General features: G+C 30.7%; 1 protein-coding gene across 4 annotated transcripts in view; it reads right to left on the bottom strand.

Annotated features, from left to right (window-relative positions):
* The window catches only part of LOC18433257 (NAD(P)-binding Rossmann-fold superfamily protein), a 66,686-nt gene that overhangs the window by 24,330 nt on the left and 25,619 nt on the right, over positions 1-16,737 (bottom strand). For 3 of the 4 annotated variants that reach the window (XR_016053301.1, XR_016053314.1, XM_088863784.1), the window contains exon 9: positions 5,160-5,409. The exons of the other annotated variant lie outside the window; for it this stretch is intronic. Coding sequence is in view for 1 of the 3 variants with exons in the window: in XM_088863784.1 (XP_088719910.1) it covers positions 5,386-5,409 (24 nt within the window). In the remaining 2 variants the exon portion in view is untranslated. Of the gene's footprint in view, positions 1-5,159; positions 5,410-16,737 lie in introns of those variants that run through there. 4 annotated transcript variants of the gene reach the window in all.

Below are 16,737 nucleotides of genomic sequence, written 5' to 3'. Positions count from 1 at the left end.
ATATTAAACCTTATCATAGATCGGATATCCTAAGATATCTTCTTATTCATCTTAGTACATTTCAAAGATTAGTGGTGAATCCTAGTCTATAACCTGCTGGTTTTGGAAACAACTAGATAAAAATAAAGATTCTCTATGGTTGGCCTCTTCAATATCATGAGCTAAATTGTACTCAAAGCAGAGAGATGACACTTCCCTAGTTGAAGTCAGACTATACTTGTCAAAATCAGAAATGTCCGCCTTCAAATTGAAAACCTTATAATGATATACTCTACTTCTAGGTCTTACATCACTCTCTTCTTCACTCGACTCTTCAAATAGAGAATGACAGTTAAACGAGTGCTACTCGACATCTTCTTAGGTTGAACGATCATCGTATTGCCCATGAGTGATACTTGTGAGTTGTCACGCAAGCTGCTGAACTTGCCACCTGAGATCTTCAATCTCTTCATCTCTAGTATGAAGGGATAGATCTACAAGAGCTACTTTTCTTTGATCCCTTCTTGCTGCCATATGTTTACTGAAATCACAAACCATAAGCGAAAATCACCGAGATCACAAATCCTAGGCAGAAGTCACCAACATCACGAACCTTATGCTATGACACTAATTGACATAGAAGGAATTTCATAAAAATGATAAGGGAAACCTACATGCTTTAATGGCTCTACACTAGTTAAACTAGAAAACATATCTCAAAACTCAACTCTCTAAAAAAACCCTAATAGAATCAAATTCTAATTCTAATTGAAATAAAAGCCTTAATTAAAACAAAATTTTACCCTTGATCAAATAAAAAATTCTATACTACTTCCCTAAATACTTGGATTCTAAAAATATATAAAAATAATAATCTTAAAATCCCAAAATAAAACTTTAAAGACCCTAAAAAAAGGATTGTATACAATGAGACCATTTACATTTTGTACAGGGTGGTCACAATTACTTACAACCATCTGATGTGAAATCTGATAGCTTGGGTGTGTCACAAAGTTTGAGAAAATATTTTTGAACTTTGAGCTTAGTCAATGAAATAAATGCAGCCACCCAATTTCACATCTAATGGTCAAGATTAGATGTGAATGGTCTCATTATATACTTTCCCCAGAAAAAATCCTAAATTTAACATTAAAATAAAATGAGGACAATTTTGTCATATATATATATATATATATATATATATATATATATATATATATATATGGAAGATACTATAAAACGCCTATAGGTAAAAAAGAACAGTGATTTCGCCTACCCTCATCACCGTCCAAAGATCATCGCATGGTCACGATTGTCTGATAGTGTTTCATTTTTTATTTTTTCTACAAATCGGAATGATCTGAAATTTGGAGCGTATGTTCATAAAAAATAGGAGAATCTACGAAAAATATCAAAAAAATATTTTACATGAAATAAATTGACCAAAATAATCCGAAAAAGTTTCAAGGATATTTTGGTCAATTTATTTTTTGTTAATTATTTTTTATATATTTTTATTAGGTGCGTCTCACTAAAATGTACACACACTCCAAATTTCAGATCATTCCGATTTGTAGAAAAAACATGAAATTACTAGACAATCGTGACCGTACGATGAACTTTGGACGGTGATGAACATAACGAAATTACTGTTCATTTTCACCTAAAGGGGTTGGGAAGACTTTTCCTATATATATATATATATATATTTATATATATATGACAATGATTGCATAATTTAAAGTAAAATGGTTTGATAGGGCTACAACCCTGTAGATTAAGTAAACCATCATCTTGTAACTCATCAAAAATTGCAATTCAAGCATTGAAAAACCGTTACCGGGATCATCTCGGCTTGAAAATCATGGTTGTAAAAAAAAAATGAGGATTTTAAGGTCTAAAAATAGTGTATATTATAACAAATTATCTAGACCACCCATTTCACACTAAAATAAGTTTTCAAAGATCAGCAAGATCGGATATCATTTATTGAGTTTCAAATTTTATTGTCGGTTCAGGAAATTGATTTTAGAGCCATCACAGATGTTTTCATTGCCGAAAGTGTTTTGCAGACGAGGATTGGATATGCGGCTTTATTTTGTTTTCATAAACCTAGGCCTTACAGAAACTTCAACCTAAATTAAATAGTTTTCTTGGGCATTTTCTCTACAATTTTCAGGTGGCAGGGAAACTAATGGGAAAAAGCTAATGGCGAATATGAGAGAAAGCAAAGATCCATTTAATCTAGGTTTAAATTCTTTAACATACCATTCTCTAATATTTTTATTTTCTGGAGATAGAAAATCATTTATAATATCGTCTCTCGTGAATGTTTCTTCAAGTTGTAGTACTTGGATAAATCCTGCTTCAGACGGTTCTTTTTCAGCTTGTTTATATTGAGGTATGATAATATTATCAGATGTGCGTAGAAATCCGTCCATCTGTGGTTTTGGTATTGATGGAGTATTTATTATAGGAGAGTTTCGAGCATAGGTTGTAATGGATTTTCTTGGGGGTTCTAGATCTCTGAAAGAATGGTTGCTCAGGGTTTCTGACATAGATGCATTATCTAGAATTCTATTATTTGTAGTAAATTGTATTTCAATATTTCCATCCGTATATTCTGTAATCCTGTCTGGAATATTTTGAATAGGGTTTTGTGATGGTTGGTTTTCATTACGAATAGCCCATGTTTGGGGTAGAACAATATCTGACCATGATATTGTCTTTGGTATGATTGTATTTGATTTTTCTATATTAGTTTGAAAAAATATCGTTTGTCCTCTAGTATCTATTTGAAGTATGTTTGGACATAATGTAGTCATTACTTTATAATATATTCTATAAACAATGGCTATGTTTTGAGAACCTGCCATCATATCGAAACCTTGTGTTTTGAGGTTTAAAGATAAAACATTTAAAATGTTTGGATCTGTTAATGATACAGAATAATTCGGAAAACAATTGAAATATATTGGTCCGCTACATAAACTTGTTTCGACCATTCCTAATAACGAATCTGAAATTCTCTTCTTCCAGATAATGATAAGGGAAAAGCAAAAATCCCTGAACATGATAATATGACTTTACAAGAAGAAGTGCTTTTCCAAACTAATGAAACCATATAACCATCCATAGGACCATCTATTGCCAATACAATACAAAATATGCAGAAGGCATTTTCAGAAATACAACTAAATCCAGAAAGTATTAATCGTATCAATTATAATAAGAATTGGCAACCAATAAATGCTCGACCATATTATAAGAGACCAACTCCCGTTGATATACAATTAGAAGAAGACCTGACAAGTCATACTTCTACATATTCAGGACGAACTATTATAGACTGGAATATAGACGGTATCTCTGATCATAGAATCCTAGATACGATGAAACATATGACTATGTATGCATCTGCTTGTAAAATGGCTGGAAGCCATGACCAAGAAATAGCCAAAGCTATAGTTTCAGGATTCACTGGGTGGCTGAGAGGATGGTGGGATTCATATCTGAATGAACAAACAAAACAACAAATATTAACAAATACTAGACAGTGGACAGCAAAAAACGAACATAACCAAGATATGGTATATTCTGAGAGTGATGCTGTCAATTCTTTGATATATACAATTGCTCTTCATTTCATAGGGAATACTTCAATACTTGCAGCTAGAACAGCTGACCTTTTATCTAACTTAAGATGCCCTACGTTATCACATTATAAATGGTATAAAGATGTTTTTTTCTCTCGATTACTTATACGAGAAGATAGTAACCTTGATCATTGGAAAGAAAAATTTGTAGCAGGATTACCCTACCTATTTGCTGAAAAAGTTAAGGAACGCCTCAAAAATAAAAATAGTGGTGTCATAAATTATTCCCAATATACATTAGGAGAATTATCTTCAGAAATATGCGCTGAGGGCCTAGCCTTGTGCACAGATCTAAAACTTAAAAGGCAACTTGATAAACAGAATCTAAGTGGTAAAAAGGAATTAGGAGATTTTTGCCAACAATTTGGCTATCATATGGACCAAGGTCATATAGATAAAACCAAACCGCATAAAATACATAAAGTATATAAAAAGAAAAAACATCGAGATAAACCAGACAAAACCTATAAATCTTTTCCAACTAAGCAGAAAAAATATAAGAGATTCACAAAACGATTTGCTTCTAAATTATCTCAAAATAAGAAAAAATTACCTGTTTGCTATAAATGTGGTAAAGTAGGCCATTATAAAAGCCAATGCAAAGTTAAACAAAAATTAGACTCTATTACTTTGGATGAATCCATCAGAAATAAAATCTATGATATTATTCAATTATATGATTCATCAGATAGTTCAGACTCAGATACTACTTCTTCTAGTAGTGATACTTCTTTTATAGGCACAATACATAATGATGACTTTTATTGGTCAGATAATAGCTCGGATATAGAAAATAATAATGAAATATGCAAATGCCCTATTTCATCCTCTGATATTCATACATTAACAAAAGAAGATAATCTTATTCTAGACTTAATAGAGAAAATATCCGACCCTAATGAAAAAAGAGAAATAATTACTCAATTTATTCATTTAACCAAATCAAAAACAAAACATACACCATTGGTTAAACCCCCGGATAATTATAATTTTTCTGACATCATGAAAAGAATTAGTCAGCATGAAGCTACTCAAAAAGAGCCTACGATAGCTGACCTCAAACACGAAGTCAATAATGTAAAAATAGAATTATCCCAATTAAAAACAAGAATTCAAATCCTTGAACTTCATAACAATAGCCCTGAACTATATACTGAAGAAGATAAAGTAGAATTCAATCATTTACTCAAGTCATATCATCCCAATGACTATTTAGACCAAATGACTCATGGTGAATCATCATCCAATAGGCATTCAGTAAATATGATAAATAGAGTAATAACCCAAAAATGGTTCGTGTTAATAACTATCGTAATAAATGACGAATTCGAGTTTCAATCCTTAGCATTAATAGATTCAGGTGCTGATTTAAATTGTCTTAATGAGGGATTAGTCCCTACCAAATATTTTGATAAAACTACTCAAATTCTCAATACCGCTGATGGCAGTAGACTATTTATCAAATATAAACTTTCAAATGCAAAAATATGTACAGAAGGACATTGCTTCCCTACCCCATTTATCATGGTCAAAGGACTCAGCCAAGCTGTGATCCTAGGTGTCCCTTTTCTTACCTTATTATATCCAGTTACAGTTTCCCATACAGGTCTTGAAACAAATACACATGGTACACCTATTAAATTTGAATTTCTTGACAAACCAAAAATTAAAGAAATCAATACTGTCAAACAGAATATGAAATACAAAGAAAATTTCTTAGGATCTATACAACTAGAAATCAAACATAAGCTCACCAGCGAAAAGCTCCAATCTCCTGAGATAATTCAAAAAATACAACATCTCAAAAACTTTATTGAAAAAGAAATATGCAATGAATTACCAAATGCTTTTTGGCATAGAAAAAAACATATAGTCGAATTACCATATGAACCAAGTCTTAACGAAACAAAAATACCAACAAAAGCTAGACCAATTCAGATGAATACCGAATTATTACAAACATGCCAAATAGAAATAAATGATCTACTCCAAAAGAAATTAATACGTCCTAGTTCATCTCCATGGAGTTGCTCTGCTTTTTATGTCAATAAAAATGCTGAACAAGAACGAGGAGTCCCTCGTTTAGTCATCAATTATAAACCCCTTAATAAAGTTTTAAAATGGATTAGATATCCCATTCCAAATAAGAAAGATTTACTTGATCGATTGTTACATGCTGTAATCTTCTCCAAATTCGATTTAAAATCTGGTTTTTGGCAAATACAAATAGAAGAAAAAGATAAATACAAAACAGCCTTCAACGTCCCTTTTGGACAATATGAGTGGAACGTTATGCCTTTCGGTCTTAAAATATAAACTTTCAAATGCAAAAATATGTACAGAAGGACATTGCTTCCCTACCCCATTTATCATGGTCAAAGGACTCAGCCAAGCTGTGATCCTAGGTGTCCCTTTTCTTACCTTATTATATCCAATTACAGTTTCCCATACAGGTCTTGAAACAAATACACATGGTACACCTATTAAATTTGAATTTATTGACCAACCAAAAATTAAAGAAATCAATACTGTCAAACAGAATATGAAATACAAAGAAAATTTCTTAGGATCTTTACAACTAGAAATCAAACATAAGCTCACCAGCGAAAAGTTATATATATATATATATATATATATATATATATAAGTCTTCCCAACGCTTATAAGTGAAAATGAACAATGATTTCACATACCTCATCACCATCCAAAGTTCATCGCACAGTCACAATTGTCCAGTGGTTTTTCATTTTTCATTTTTTTCTACAAATCCAAATTACTTGAAATTTGAAGCTTGTGTACATCTTAGTAAGACGCACCTAATAAAAATATGAAACAAATAATTCACAAAATATAAATTAACCAAAATACCTCCAAAAATAAAAATATGAAACAAATTATTTTTTTGATATTTTTATTAGAGTCTCCTATTTTTAAAAATACACGCCTAAAATTTCAAATTATTTGGATTCGTAGAAAAAAATTTAAAATTCAAATACGAAATAAGGTCGTGACCGTCTGATCGGCTCAGATTCAATCTGGGCCGTTGAGCTCATATGAACACATATGTTCATATGAGCTAGTGGGCTAATCTCAGCATTTTCCACAGGCTGGGATTAGCCCACTAGCTCATATGAACATATGAGCCCAATGGCCCAAATTGAATCTAGGCCGATCTAACGATCACGACTTCATTTCGTGTTTTAATTTTAATTTTTTTTTCTACAAATCCAAATCACTTGAAATTTTAGATGTGTGTTCTTCTCATCAAAGCTCACCTAATTAAAATATAAAATAAATGACCAAAATACCCCCAAAACTTTTCGGGGGTATCTTGGTCAATTTATTTCATGTAAAATATTTGTTTGATATTTTTAAAAGATTCAAATATTTTTTATAAACACACTCCTAAAATTTCAAGTGAGTTGGATTTGTAGAAAAAACATTAAAATTCAAACACTACCAGACATCCGGGATAGTTAGATCGGCCCAGATTCCATCTGGGCCATTGGGCTCATATGTTCATATGAGCTAGTGGGCTAATCCCAGCTTTTGGGCAAATCCCAGCTTTTATATATATATATATATATATATATATATATATATATATATATATAATATTTGTCTAAAGTTAACAACCCCTCAAAATACAAAAGGTTAAAGTTAGAAGGGGTTGTGATATGTATATATATCAAAAAGATGATAACTTTTTGTTTAAAAAATTATTTGATTAGGTAACTTAACTATAAAGCAAGAGTAAAATTGAAATTTTTACAAAAGTACAATGGCATTTTGGAAGTTAGTATCCTAGAATTTTTGTAGAGTGCCATTGTCTTTTTAGTAAAAATTTCAACTTTGCCTTTTATGGAGATGACAAAAGTACCCCTTGTCCCGTAGTAATATTTACAAAATTGCCCTTATTATGAACCTACGAACCTATTTATTTAATATATGAACCTAATTATGAAACTAATTTAGCATATGAATCTAAACTAATTTTAGCATAATCTTAGTAATTATGAGTTTAAACTAATCTTACATAACCTAAGTATAAGAATAATAAAACTAGTATGACTATTGAAAAATGAGCTATATCTATTACTAACCAAATAGAATATGTATTCTCATAAATCTTAACACTTAAAACAATACGAATTAACATAACTTTTATGCAAGCTTTATATAAACATAATGGTTACAATATACAGACAAACATACTATGTAAAGGAACTTATAGTGACAACATAACAGACATTTATAATGAAATTTACAGTGACAACATACTGTGTACAAGAACTTATAGTGATAACATAACGTATAAAGAGGTAAAGAAACTTACAGATGAAAACCAAACTTACAACATACTTACAAGGTACAGATACAGAAACTGCAAAACGATTTCTACTCTGGTGGACAGAATCTTGGTAGATCCTTGAGATGACAATCACATTTACACTCTAAAGCTAAACACTCAAAAACCTAACTAAAATTTTTACAATAGAAGAGGGAGAAGAAGAAGAAGACAGGAGAAGAGTCGGTTTGAGCTTGCTATGACTCCTGAAATCTTCCGATGGATTTCGAATGAGAAGAGGCCTTCTATTTATAACCCCCGGACTCCAAATGCTTCTTCAGTGTATTTCAATCTTCTACAGGTGGCAATATTCGCTGCAATTATGAAGTCTCCACGTGGCAAGATTCGCTACAGTCGGTGAAGTGGGAATCTTATGTAGCAGGTACGGTGAGGAGGAAATAGGCGGCTGCGTGGCAAATTGATTTGAAAGGTGGTGGCACGGACGGTCTTCAACAGTGAGAGAATCTTTCTTTTATTTTGTCATATATGATATTGCATTGCTTCATCGGTGTCGGTGAGCATATTGGGTCACTTCATGGTACTATTTCAACATATTATGTTACTTCAGGGCACTATTTCAGCATAGTATATCACTTCAGGATACTATTTCAGCATATTGTGTCACTTCATCAGGATTGTTGAGTCATGGGATGTATTGGTAGAAGAATATTACGTCTTGTCATGTTTGCTTGAGTCATATCATGAAACATATGCTTCCTTCGGGCCTTCGGGTCATAGGTTAATACAATGATTGCTTCTGAGACATACCGTGGGCTGATGTATCTTGGGCTTCTTCAATGGCTTCTGTTTTATTAGCATTTTCGACTTCTTCTAAAAAGATTTCATATAGTTGTTTTTCTAATTCGGCTCTGGTGGCTTGTGGATTATGCTTTCTCATTTGAGATATATATTCAGATAATTTATTTGGGTGAAAGTAAGAAGGAGGTTTGAAGATAGGTGGGACTTGTTTCAGTGGAATATGTTCTGGGTCTAAATTGTGGTAGACAAAGACGTCCCACCACTTCACAGCAATTTGCTTCCCCAAGCATGGGATATATTCATAATTATTGATATTATTATCGGATATAGCAAATGACCATTTAAGTATCCATGGTATCTGATAAAATGCAACAAAATATAAATGATAATTGATCTTTGGATCCTTCCCATTATATTTAATAAACTTTTCTTGAGAGGCTTAGAGGGTTTCTGACATTATTTGGGAGAGAGATCCACAAACTGTAAACAAGTTTAGGAACCAATTTGGAACTGGTTTGGTTACCACCATTTTAAACTGGAGGAACCAGGTGTGTGAATTATATTGGTTTTGGATGGTAAGTATGCGATGCCAAACATCAATATATTCAGAGTATCGGTAATGTTTATTTGAGAAATCGAGAGATTGTAGTTTTCTGGAACGTGAAGGGTCAGAACCCCATTCACTGAAATTCAGTATCTTCCGTATCTGCATCTTTGAATATGATATGATCTTTGAATTCTTATGAAAGTAATGAGTAAGATATATAGAACCTGTTTCAAGTAAAATCATCTCAAACCACTATCTGGTTTTCATACCATTAGAGGGGTTCAGGTTATTGCATAGGTAATATTTAGCCACTGTATTTGGGTCTTCTGAAGCATGTTCATTTTCAATGATAGCATCAACTATAAAAGCAATATTTTCATATGGAGATCTTTCTGAAGTTGTAGGCTTTCGTATGGTTGGAGATTGTATGAACAACGGAGTTTGCGGTGATGATGGTATTTGGCTAGAGTGTTGAGGATAGTTTAATGGACTATTTGGGATACTGAGTGAATATGGAGTCAAATCTCTATTAGGAGATTGTATTGGGACAATATCCAGGAATATTACCATAGGAGCCTTTCCTTTGGGTTGTGTGGTATTAGTATTCATAATTTGGTTTTCAATTGCTCTATTCTTATTGAATAATATTAATGGTAATGATAACTCAAGTGGATCAAACCTATCAGTGTAGCCCTCCCTGCAAAAATTCGCGGGTGAGAAAATCAGGAAGGTGATTAGTAGAACCTTTAAGATGTTCAATAGAAAAATCGAAAGATGATAAAATGGCTTGCCAACGAGCAAAAATTTGTTTCGAAACCAAGTTTTGCACATCTTTTTCAAGTATATCTTTTGCAGCCTTATAATAAGTACGAATAAGAAAATGAGTATTTAAAATGTCACTTTGAAATTTAGTAACACAATGTACAATAGCAAGAAGTTCTTTTTTTACAGTAGAATAATTTTGTTGGGTAGAATTTCATGCTTTGGATGTATATCTTACCAATTGCTCAGTGGTGTTGATTTTTTGTTTTAATATTCCTTCTAGTCCTAATTCAGAGGCATCACATTCAATTATTTTGAAAGTATTAGGTTGGGCTAAAGTTAAGCAAGGTAACTCCTTTGCTTTGAGTTTTATTTTTTGTACAGCTTGGGTATGTTCATTTGTCAATTTGGGAGGATTCTTTTTAAGTCTATCATATAGTGGTTTAGCATCTAATGCTAAATTTTCATAGAAATCAACTATATAATTTAAACAACCTAAGAATCTTTGTAATTCAGTTTTATCTAATATAATATCTGAAAATTTATCTGCAAATTGAATAAATCGTTCTATTGGGATAATTATACCATGATAAATATGATGTCCTAGAAATCTAATCTTAGTTTGACATATATTAATCTTTTTAGCAGAGACTACTAGTCCTGCATGTTTTACTGCGTTAATAAAAACATTAATATGTTAAAAATGTTGATCTATATTTTCAGAGAATATTAAAACATCATCAATGTATACAATCATGAATTTGTAATATGGATTAAATACTTCATTCATAATTTTTTGAAAATCTGATGGAGCATTTTTTAGACCAAATGGCATCACATTCCATTCGTATTGTCCGAATGGTACATTGAATGCAGTTTTATATTTATCTTCTTCTTTTATTTGTATATGCCAGTATCCTAATTTTAAATCGAATTTAAAAAAGATTGTGGCTTTAGCTAATCTATCTAATAAATATTTTTTATTTGGGATTAGATATCTTATCCATTGTAAAACTTTATTTAATGGTTTATAGTTTATAACTAGTCTAAGCACACCTCTTTCTTTTTCTGCATTTTTATTAACATAGAATGCAGCACAGCTCCAAGAAGAAGTACTTGGACTTATTAAGTTTTTAGTTAATAAATCCTTTATTTTATTTTGACATGTTTCTAATAAGGTTGAATTCATTTGGACAGATCTTGCTTTAGTTGGTATTTTTTATTCTTCAAATCCATTTTCATATGGCAATCCTACTATATGTTTTTCCTGGTCCAGAAAGCATTTGGTATTTTACTACAAATTTCTTGTTCAATTTTTTGTTTAAGTTGGTTTTGTATTTCTTCTTTTTGTAATGCTTGTTCAGTATTCTTATAAAGGATTTTTTCTTTTAATGAGTACAAAAATGATTCTTTATTTTGGATAATTTTTTTAACATTATTAATTTCTTTGAGTTTAGGTTTATCTATAAATTCGAATATGATTTTATTTCCAGCTATGGAAGTTTCTATTCATGTATGAGTGATTAGTATTAGATATAGTAAAGTAAGAAATGGAACTCCTAATATTACTGATTGACTTAAACCTTTTACCATAATGAAAAGTGTAGGAAAACAATGTTCTTTATTACATACTATAGCATTGGATAATTTATATTTTATAAATAGTCTACTACCATCAGCTGTATTTAATATTTGAGTAGTTTTATCAAAATATTTTATAAGTACTAATCCTTCATTTATACAGTTTAAATCAGCTCATGAGTCTATAAGAGCTATTGAATGAAACTCATATTCTTGATTAATAATAATTTTAACTATTACAAACCATTTTTGGGTTATTACTTTGTTTATTATATTTACAGATATATTAGTGTCTATTTCTTCTATTTTTGTTCCTGATGTTTCAGGTATATCTACTAATTGGGTGAATTCTATTTCATCCGAGTCAGTTATTTCTCCATTAACTTCATTTTGTAATTCTAATATTTTTATTCTATTTTTGAGATGGTTTATTTCTATTTTTACTTCATTTACTTCTTGTTTTAGTTCAGCTATAGTAGGTTCTTTTTGCATAGTTTCTTTTTGGCTCATTCTTTTCATTATATCTGCAAAGTTATATTCATCTGGGGGTTTTATTAAAAGAGTATTTTTAGTTTTAGATTTTGCAAGATTAATAAATTGAGTTAGAATTTCTCTTTTTTCATCAGGGTTATTTATTTTATCTATGATGTCTAAGATTAATGAATCTTCTTTTGATAACATATTACAAGATGGCATACTACAAGAACATTCCATATCAGAAGAGTTTGAAATTATAATATTTTCATCTTCTATTTGTCCTATAAGAGAAATATCACTACTACTATTATTTTCTGAACTTGAAGTAGATTCTTCTTTATTTAATTGGATAATATCATATATTTGATTTCTTATGTTTTCATCTAATATAATTGCATTTAATTTTTTCTTAATTTTACATGTATTTTTATAATGGCCCACTTTGCCACATTTATAACAAATAGTTATTTTTCTTTTTCCTTTCCTATATTGGTCTTTGGGCAAGAATTTTTTTATATATTTTTCTTTCTTCTTTCTTTTATATAATTTTCTTTCTTTCTTTTCTGGTCTATATTTTTTATGTTGATGTTTATGAGTTTTGTCTTTACTTTGTTCTATATGGTAACCAAATTGTTGACAAAAATCACCTAATTCTTTTTTACCTGTCAAATTCTGTTTATCCAATTGCTTCTTCAATTTCATATCTGTGCAAAGGGCTAGTCCTTCAGCACATATTTCTGCTAACAATTCTCCTAATGTATAGGCAGAATATTGTATAGTTCCACCATGTTTATTTTTTAGTCTAATCCTGACTTTTTCAACAAATAAATGTAGTAATCCTGAAATAAATTTTGCTTTCCAGTAGTCAAGATGGCTATCTTCTCGGGATAAGAGTCTTGAAAAGAAAACGTCCTTATACAATTTATAATGTGATAAAGTTGGACATCTCAAATTAGAAAGTAAGTCTTCAGATCGGGCTTCCATTAATGCAGTACTCCCCACAAAGTGAAGTGTTATAGTATAAATGAGTGTATTAACAGCATCACTTTCAGAATAGACGATATCTTGATTTTGTTCATTCTTAACAGTCCATTGACGAGTATTGGTTAAAATCTGATTTTTAGGGTTTCAGGGAGGTGAAAATCCCACCATCCTCTTAACCAGCTAGTAAATCCACAGACTATGGCTTTGGCTACTTCTTGGTCTTGGTTGCCAACCATTTTGCAGGCTGAAGCATATATTGTCATATGTTTCATAGTATTTAATATTTGGGTTTTAGCCATGCCATCAATATTCCAATTGACTATTGATCTTCCTAAGTAGGAAGTTGTATAGGATATTAAATCTTCTTCAAATTGAATATCAACTGGTGTGGGTCTAAGATGGTAAGGGCTGGCAGTAGCAGGTTTTCAACCTTTACCATATGCTATTCTCTAGATTTGTGGAGTATTTGATTCTGTGAAGGCTAATGTCTGGTGTTCAATAGTGTCTTCTATTATTGGTATTTCTTTCTGAAGAGTTAATGTAGAAGATTCTGGTATTAATTTTGATTTACCCTTTATGTCTTGTATATCTAAATCGGCTAATTTGGATATAAGTTGATCCATTAAAGTTTTATTGTTTTCAATCATACGGAATTTATTTAATTCAGGATGAGGTTTAAATAATAAAGTCCTTTTGGGTTCTGGAATGGGATTTGGTCTAAATCATATTTTCTATTCTCATAGTTTGTTTTCCTATGGATTGCATATATAAGTTTGTATAATTATTCTGTTCAATTATGTGTGGAATTAATTCAGTGCAATGAACAATTTATCCAGTTGTCATTTTATAAGGAATAGCTCTTGTTTCAGAAACAAGTGAACTTTCTCCTTCTTTGCTAGATCCTGTTATAATTATACTTCTTTCTGGAGGATGTATACTAGTTATATTTATACATTCTATTGTTTGATATGTAGTATATTGATTGTCTATGGTTCTTATTTTATTTTTCTCAAAATCTGGAATTTCAACTTTTCTTTCCATTAATGTTCTTTTTAGCCATGTAAAGAACCCTATATTACATGTTTTTTATTTATATAACTTATTATATATTTTATAGAATAGTTCTATCAATCTCGGTTGAAATCTTTTTAAATACCATTCCCGTATATCTTTATTTTCTTTAGAAAGATAATCTTGTTCTATCCATTGTTTAGATAATGGTTTAGTGATGGTTAATATTTGAAAATCCATTTCTATGTCAACAAGATCTGGTTCAATTTTCAATGTGGGTTGATATTGTGGAATTACTATATTATCTTTTGTTCTTAATAAACTTTGTATTTTTGGGTTCATTCTACTTGATGTAGAGTGTCTAGATGATTCTCCAATGGTATTAATATTATTTTTTGATAATATATGTTGACGAAGTATACTTGAATCTATACTTGAATCATCCCTTATTATTTGATTAGAAAATTGGATTTCTACTTTCCCATCCTGGTGTTCTATTAGTCTATCGGGAATATTCCTATTGGGTGCTTTTAAATGATTATTTCCATTTTTTATGTTCCAAGCTTCAGGCAATTTAATATCTAACCATTGTATGGTTTTAGGAATTATTACATTTGATTTTCAATATTTGTTTGGAAAAGAGTAGTTTTTCCTTCGGTATCTATTTGGACAGCATTTGGACATAATGTATTCATTACCTTGTAATATATTCTACATACAATAGCGATATTCTGAGATTCTGGTAACATATCAAAACCTTGGGTTTTAAGATTTAATATTAATACTTTTAAGATATTAAGATCATTTAAGGATATTGAATAATCTGGAAACAACTAAAATATACTGGTCCACTACTTAGGCTTGACTCTATCATTCTTAATAGGGAATCAGAAAACTTATTATGTCTATTATCTCTTAAACATACTAGAATAGAATTATTTAATCCTAATCTTGTTAAGGGTTTAATAGCTATTTGAATTAATCCTATATGTAAATAATTATAACTTTTAACTTTATGTGCCTGTATTCATTTATTTGATAATAATTGAAAGTTTTCTTGATTACTAGTTACTGATACTGTTTGTTCTACAGTGTTTATTGCATAACCTACTTTTAATTTGAAAGTTCCTGTATTATATATATTTGAAATAGGCACTTTAGGTATATTCCAATTTGTGATTTGTTTTTCGATATTATCTATTACAACTTATTCTTTGTTTTTACCCTTAGAGTATTACTAGCTTGTGATAGTGTATTACTTGATAGATTCCTAATGAAATTTGCCACTATTAGGTTGCGGATGAGTGTTATCTGGACAGTCCTCCTTGACTGCCTCTTATGTCTGTTTCGACCTCAGCGGCTCTCTTAGCCTTAACGGTCTTTAGACTGGGAGTCTGAGCGTCTCTAACCTCAACTATCGGACCAACTTTCTCTAATGGTAAATATCAGTAGTGTTTCTACCTTATAACATACTAACACTTACTTGCAATACGCCTTAAATTAAAAACAAAGATTTATGTTGCTAACAGAGTTATCTACGGAGTTGCTAACCGAGTTATCTACAGAGTTGGCTCTGATACCATTTAACGTCAAGATCTACTCCCCTCCACAACTCTCTCTATCTTTAACCTTTATAATTTGAAGGGTCGTGAAGTTTAGATTATCCCATATATATATATATATATATATATATATATATATATAAACAATCAAATTTGAGCCTACATAAAAAATTTCATTAAAAGAGGTTTTGATTCCCCAAATATCATCAAATCGATCATCTCAACATCGATATGCATGGACATGAGAAAAAATGAATTTCAAGTTTTGGAAATAGTGCATTTTGTAATGCATTTTTGGACCGTCAATTTTCAAGATTTTCAAGTTTTTATAGATCTGTTGATATACACTATTTTTAAAGCTTTAAAATTTATAAATAAATATGAAAATGTATTTTAAGGCTATCACAAAGATTTCCAATATTGAGGCCACATTTCTCGGCACTATTTGAAGGTAGGCTCCAACTTGATTATTTAGAGCCCAGGCTCTATACAAACTGCACTCCAATTTAATTTAATTTTTTTTTTGCAAATCCAAATTACTTGAAATTTGGAGCGTGTGTACATCTTAGTGAGGCGCACCTAATAAAAATATGAAACAAATAATTCACAAAATATAAATTGACTAAAACACCCCCAAAAATTTACTGGGGTATTTTGATCAATTTATTTTTTACGAATTATTTTTTTCATATTTTTATTAGGTGCATCTCACTAAGATGTACACACACTTCAAATTTTTGATCATTCCGATTAGTAAAAATAAAATGAAAATTGAAATACTACTGAACAACTGTGACCGTGCGATGAAGTTTAGATGGTGATGAAGATAGGCAAAATCACTATTCATTTTCGTCTATAAGCGTTTTGTGGTATCTTTAATATATATATATATAAGACTATTCCAGGATACCATCACTGTGCACACCGACATATAAGACAAAGAAGACTAGAAAAAAGACAGCCTACCGACACAAGAAGACAAAAAAGATACTATTGCAAGATGTCATTTTGTCCTATTCCCGACAAAAAAATACTATTTGCATTTTGTTTTTGTTTTGTCTTGTCCTTTTA

This window comes from Amborella trichopoda, chromosome 1, assembly GCF_054954075.1.
Source record: "Amborella trichopoda isolate Santa Cruz 75 chromosome 1, AtrichopodaSantaCruz75HAP2 v2.0, whole genome shotgun sequence".
NCBI lineage: Eukaryota > Viridiplantae > Streptophyta > Magnoliopsida > Amborellales > Amborellaceae > Amborella > Amborella trichopoda.
Note: the sequence above shows the minus strand (reverse complement) of the source record. Positions and strands in the feature narration are given on the sequence as shown.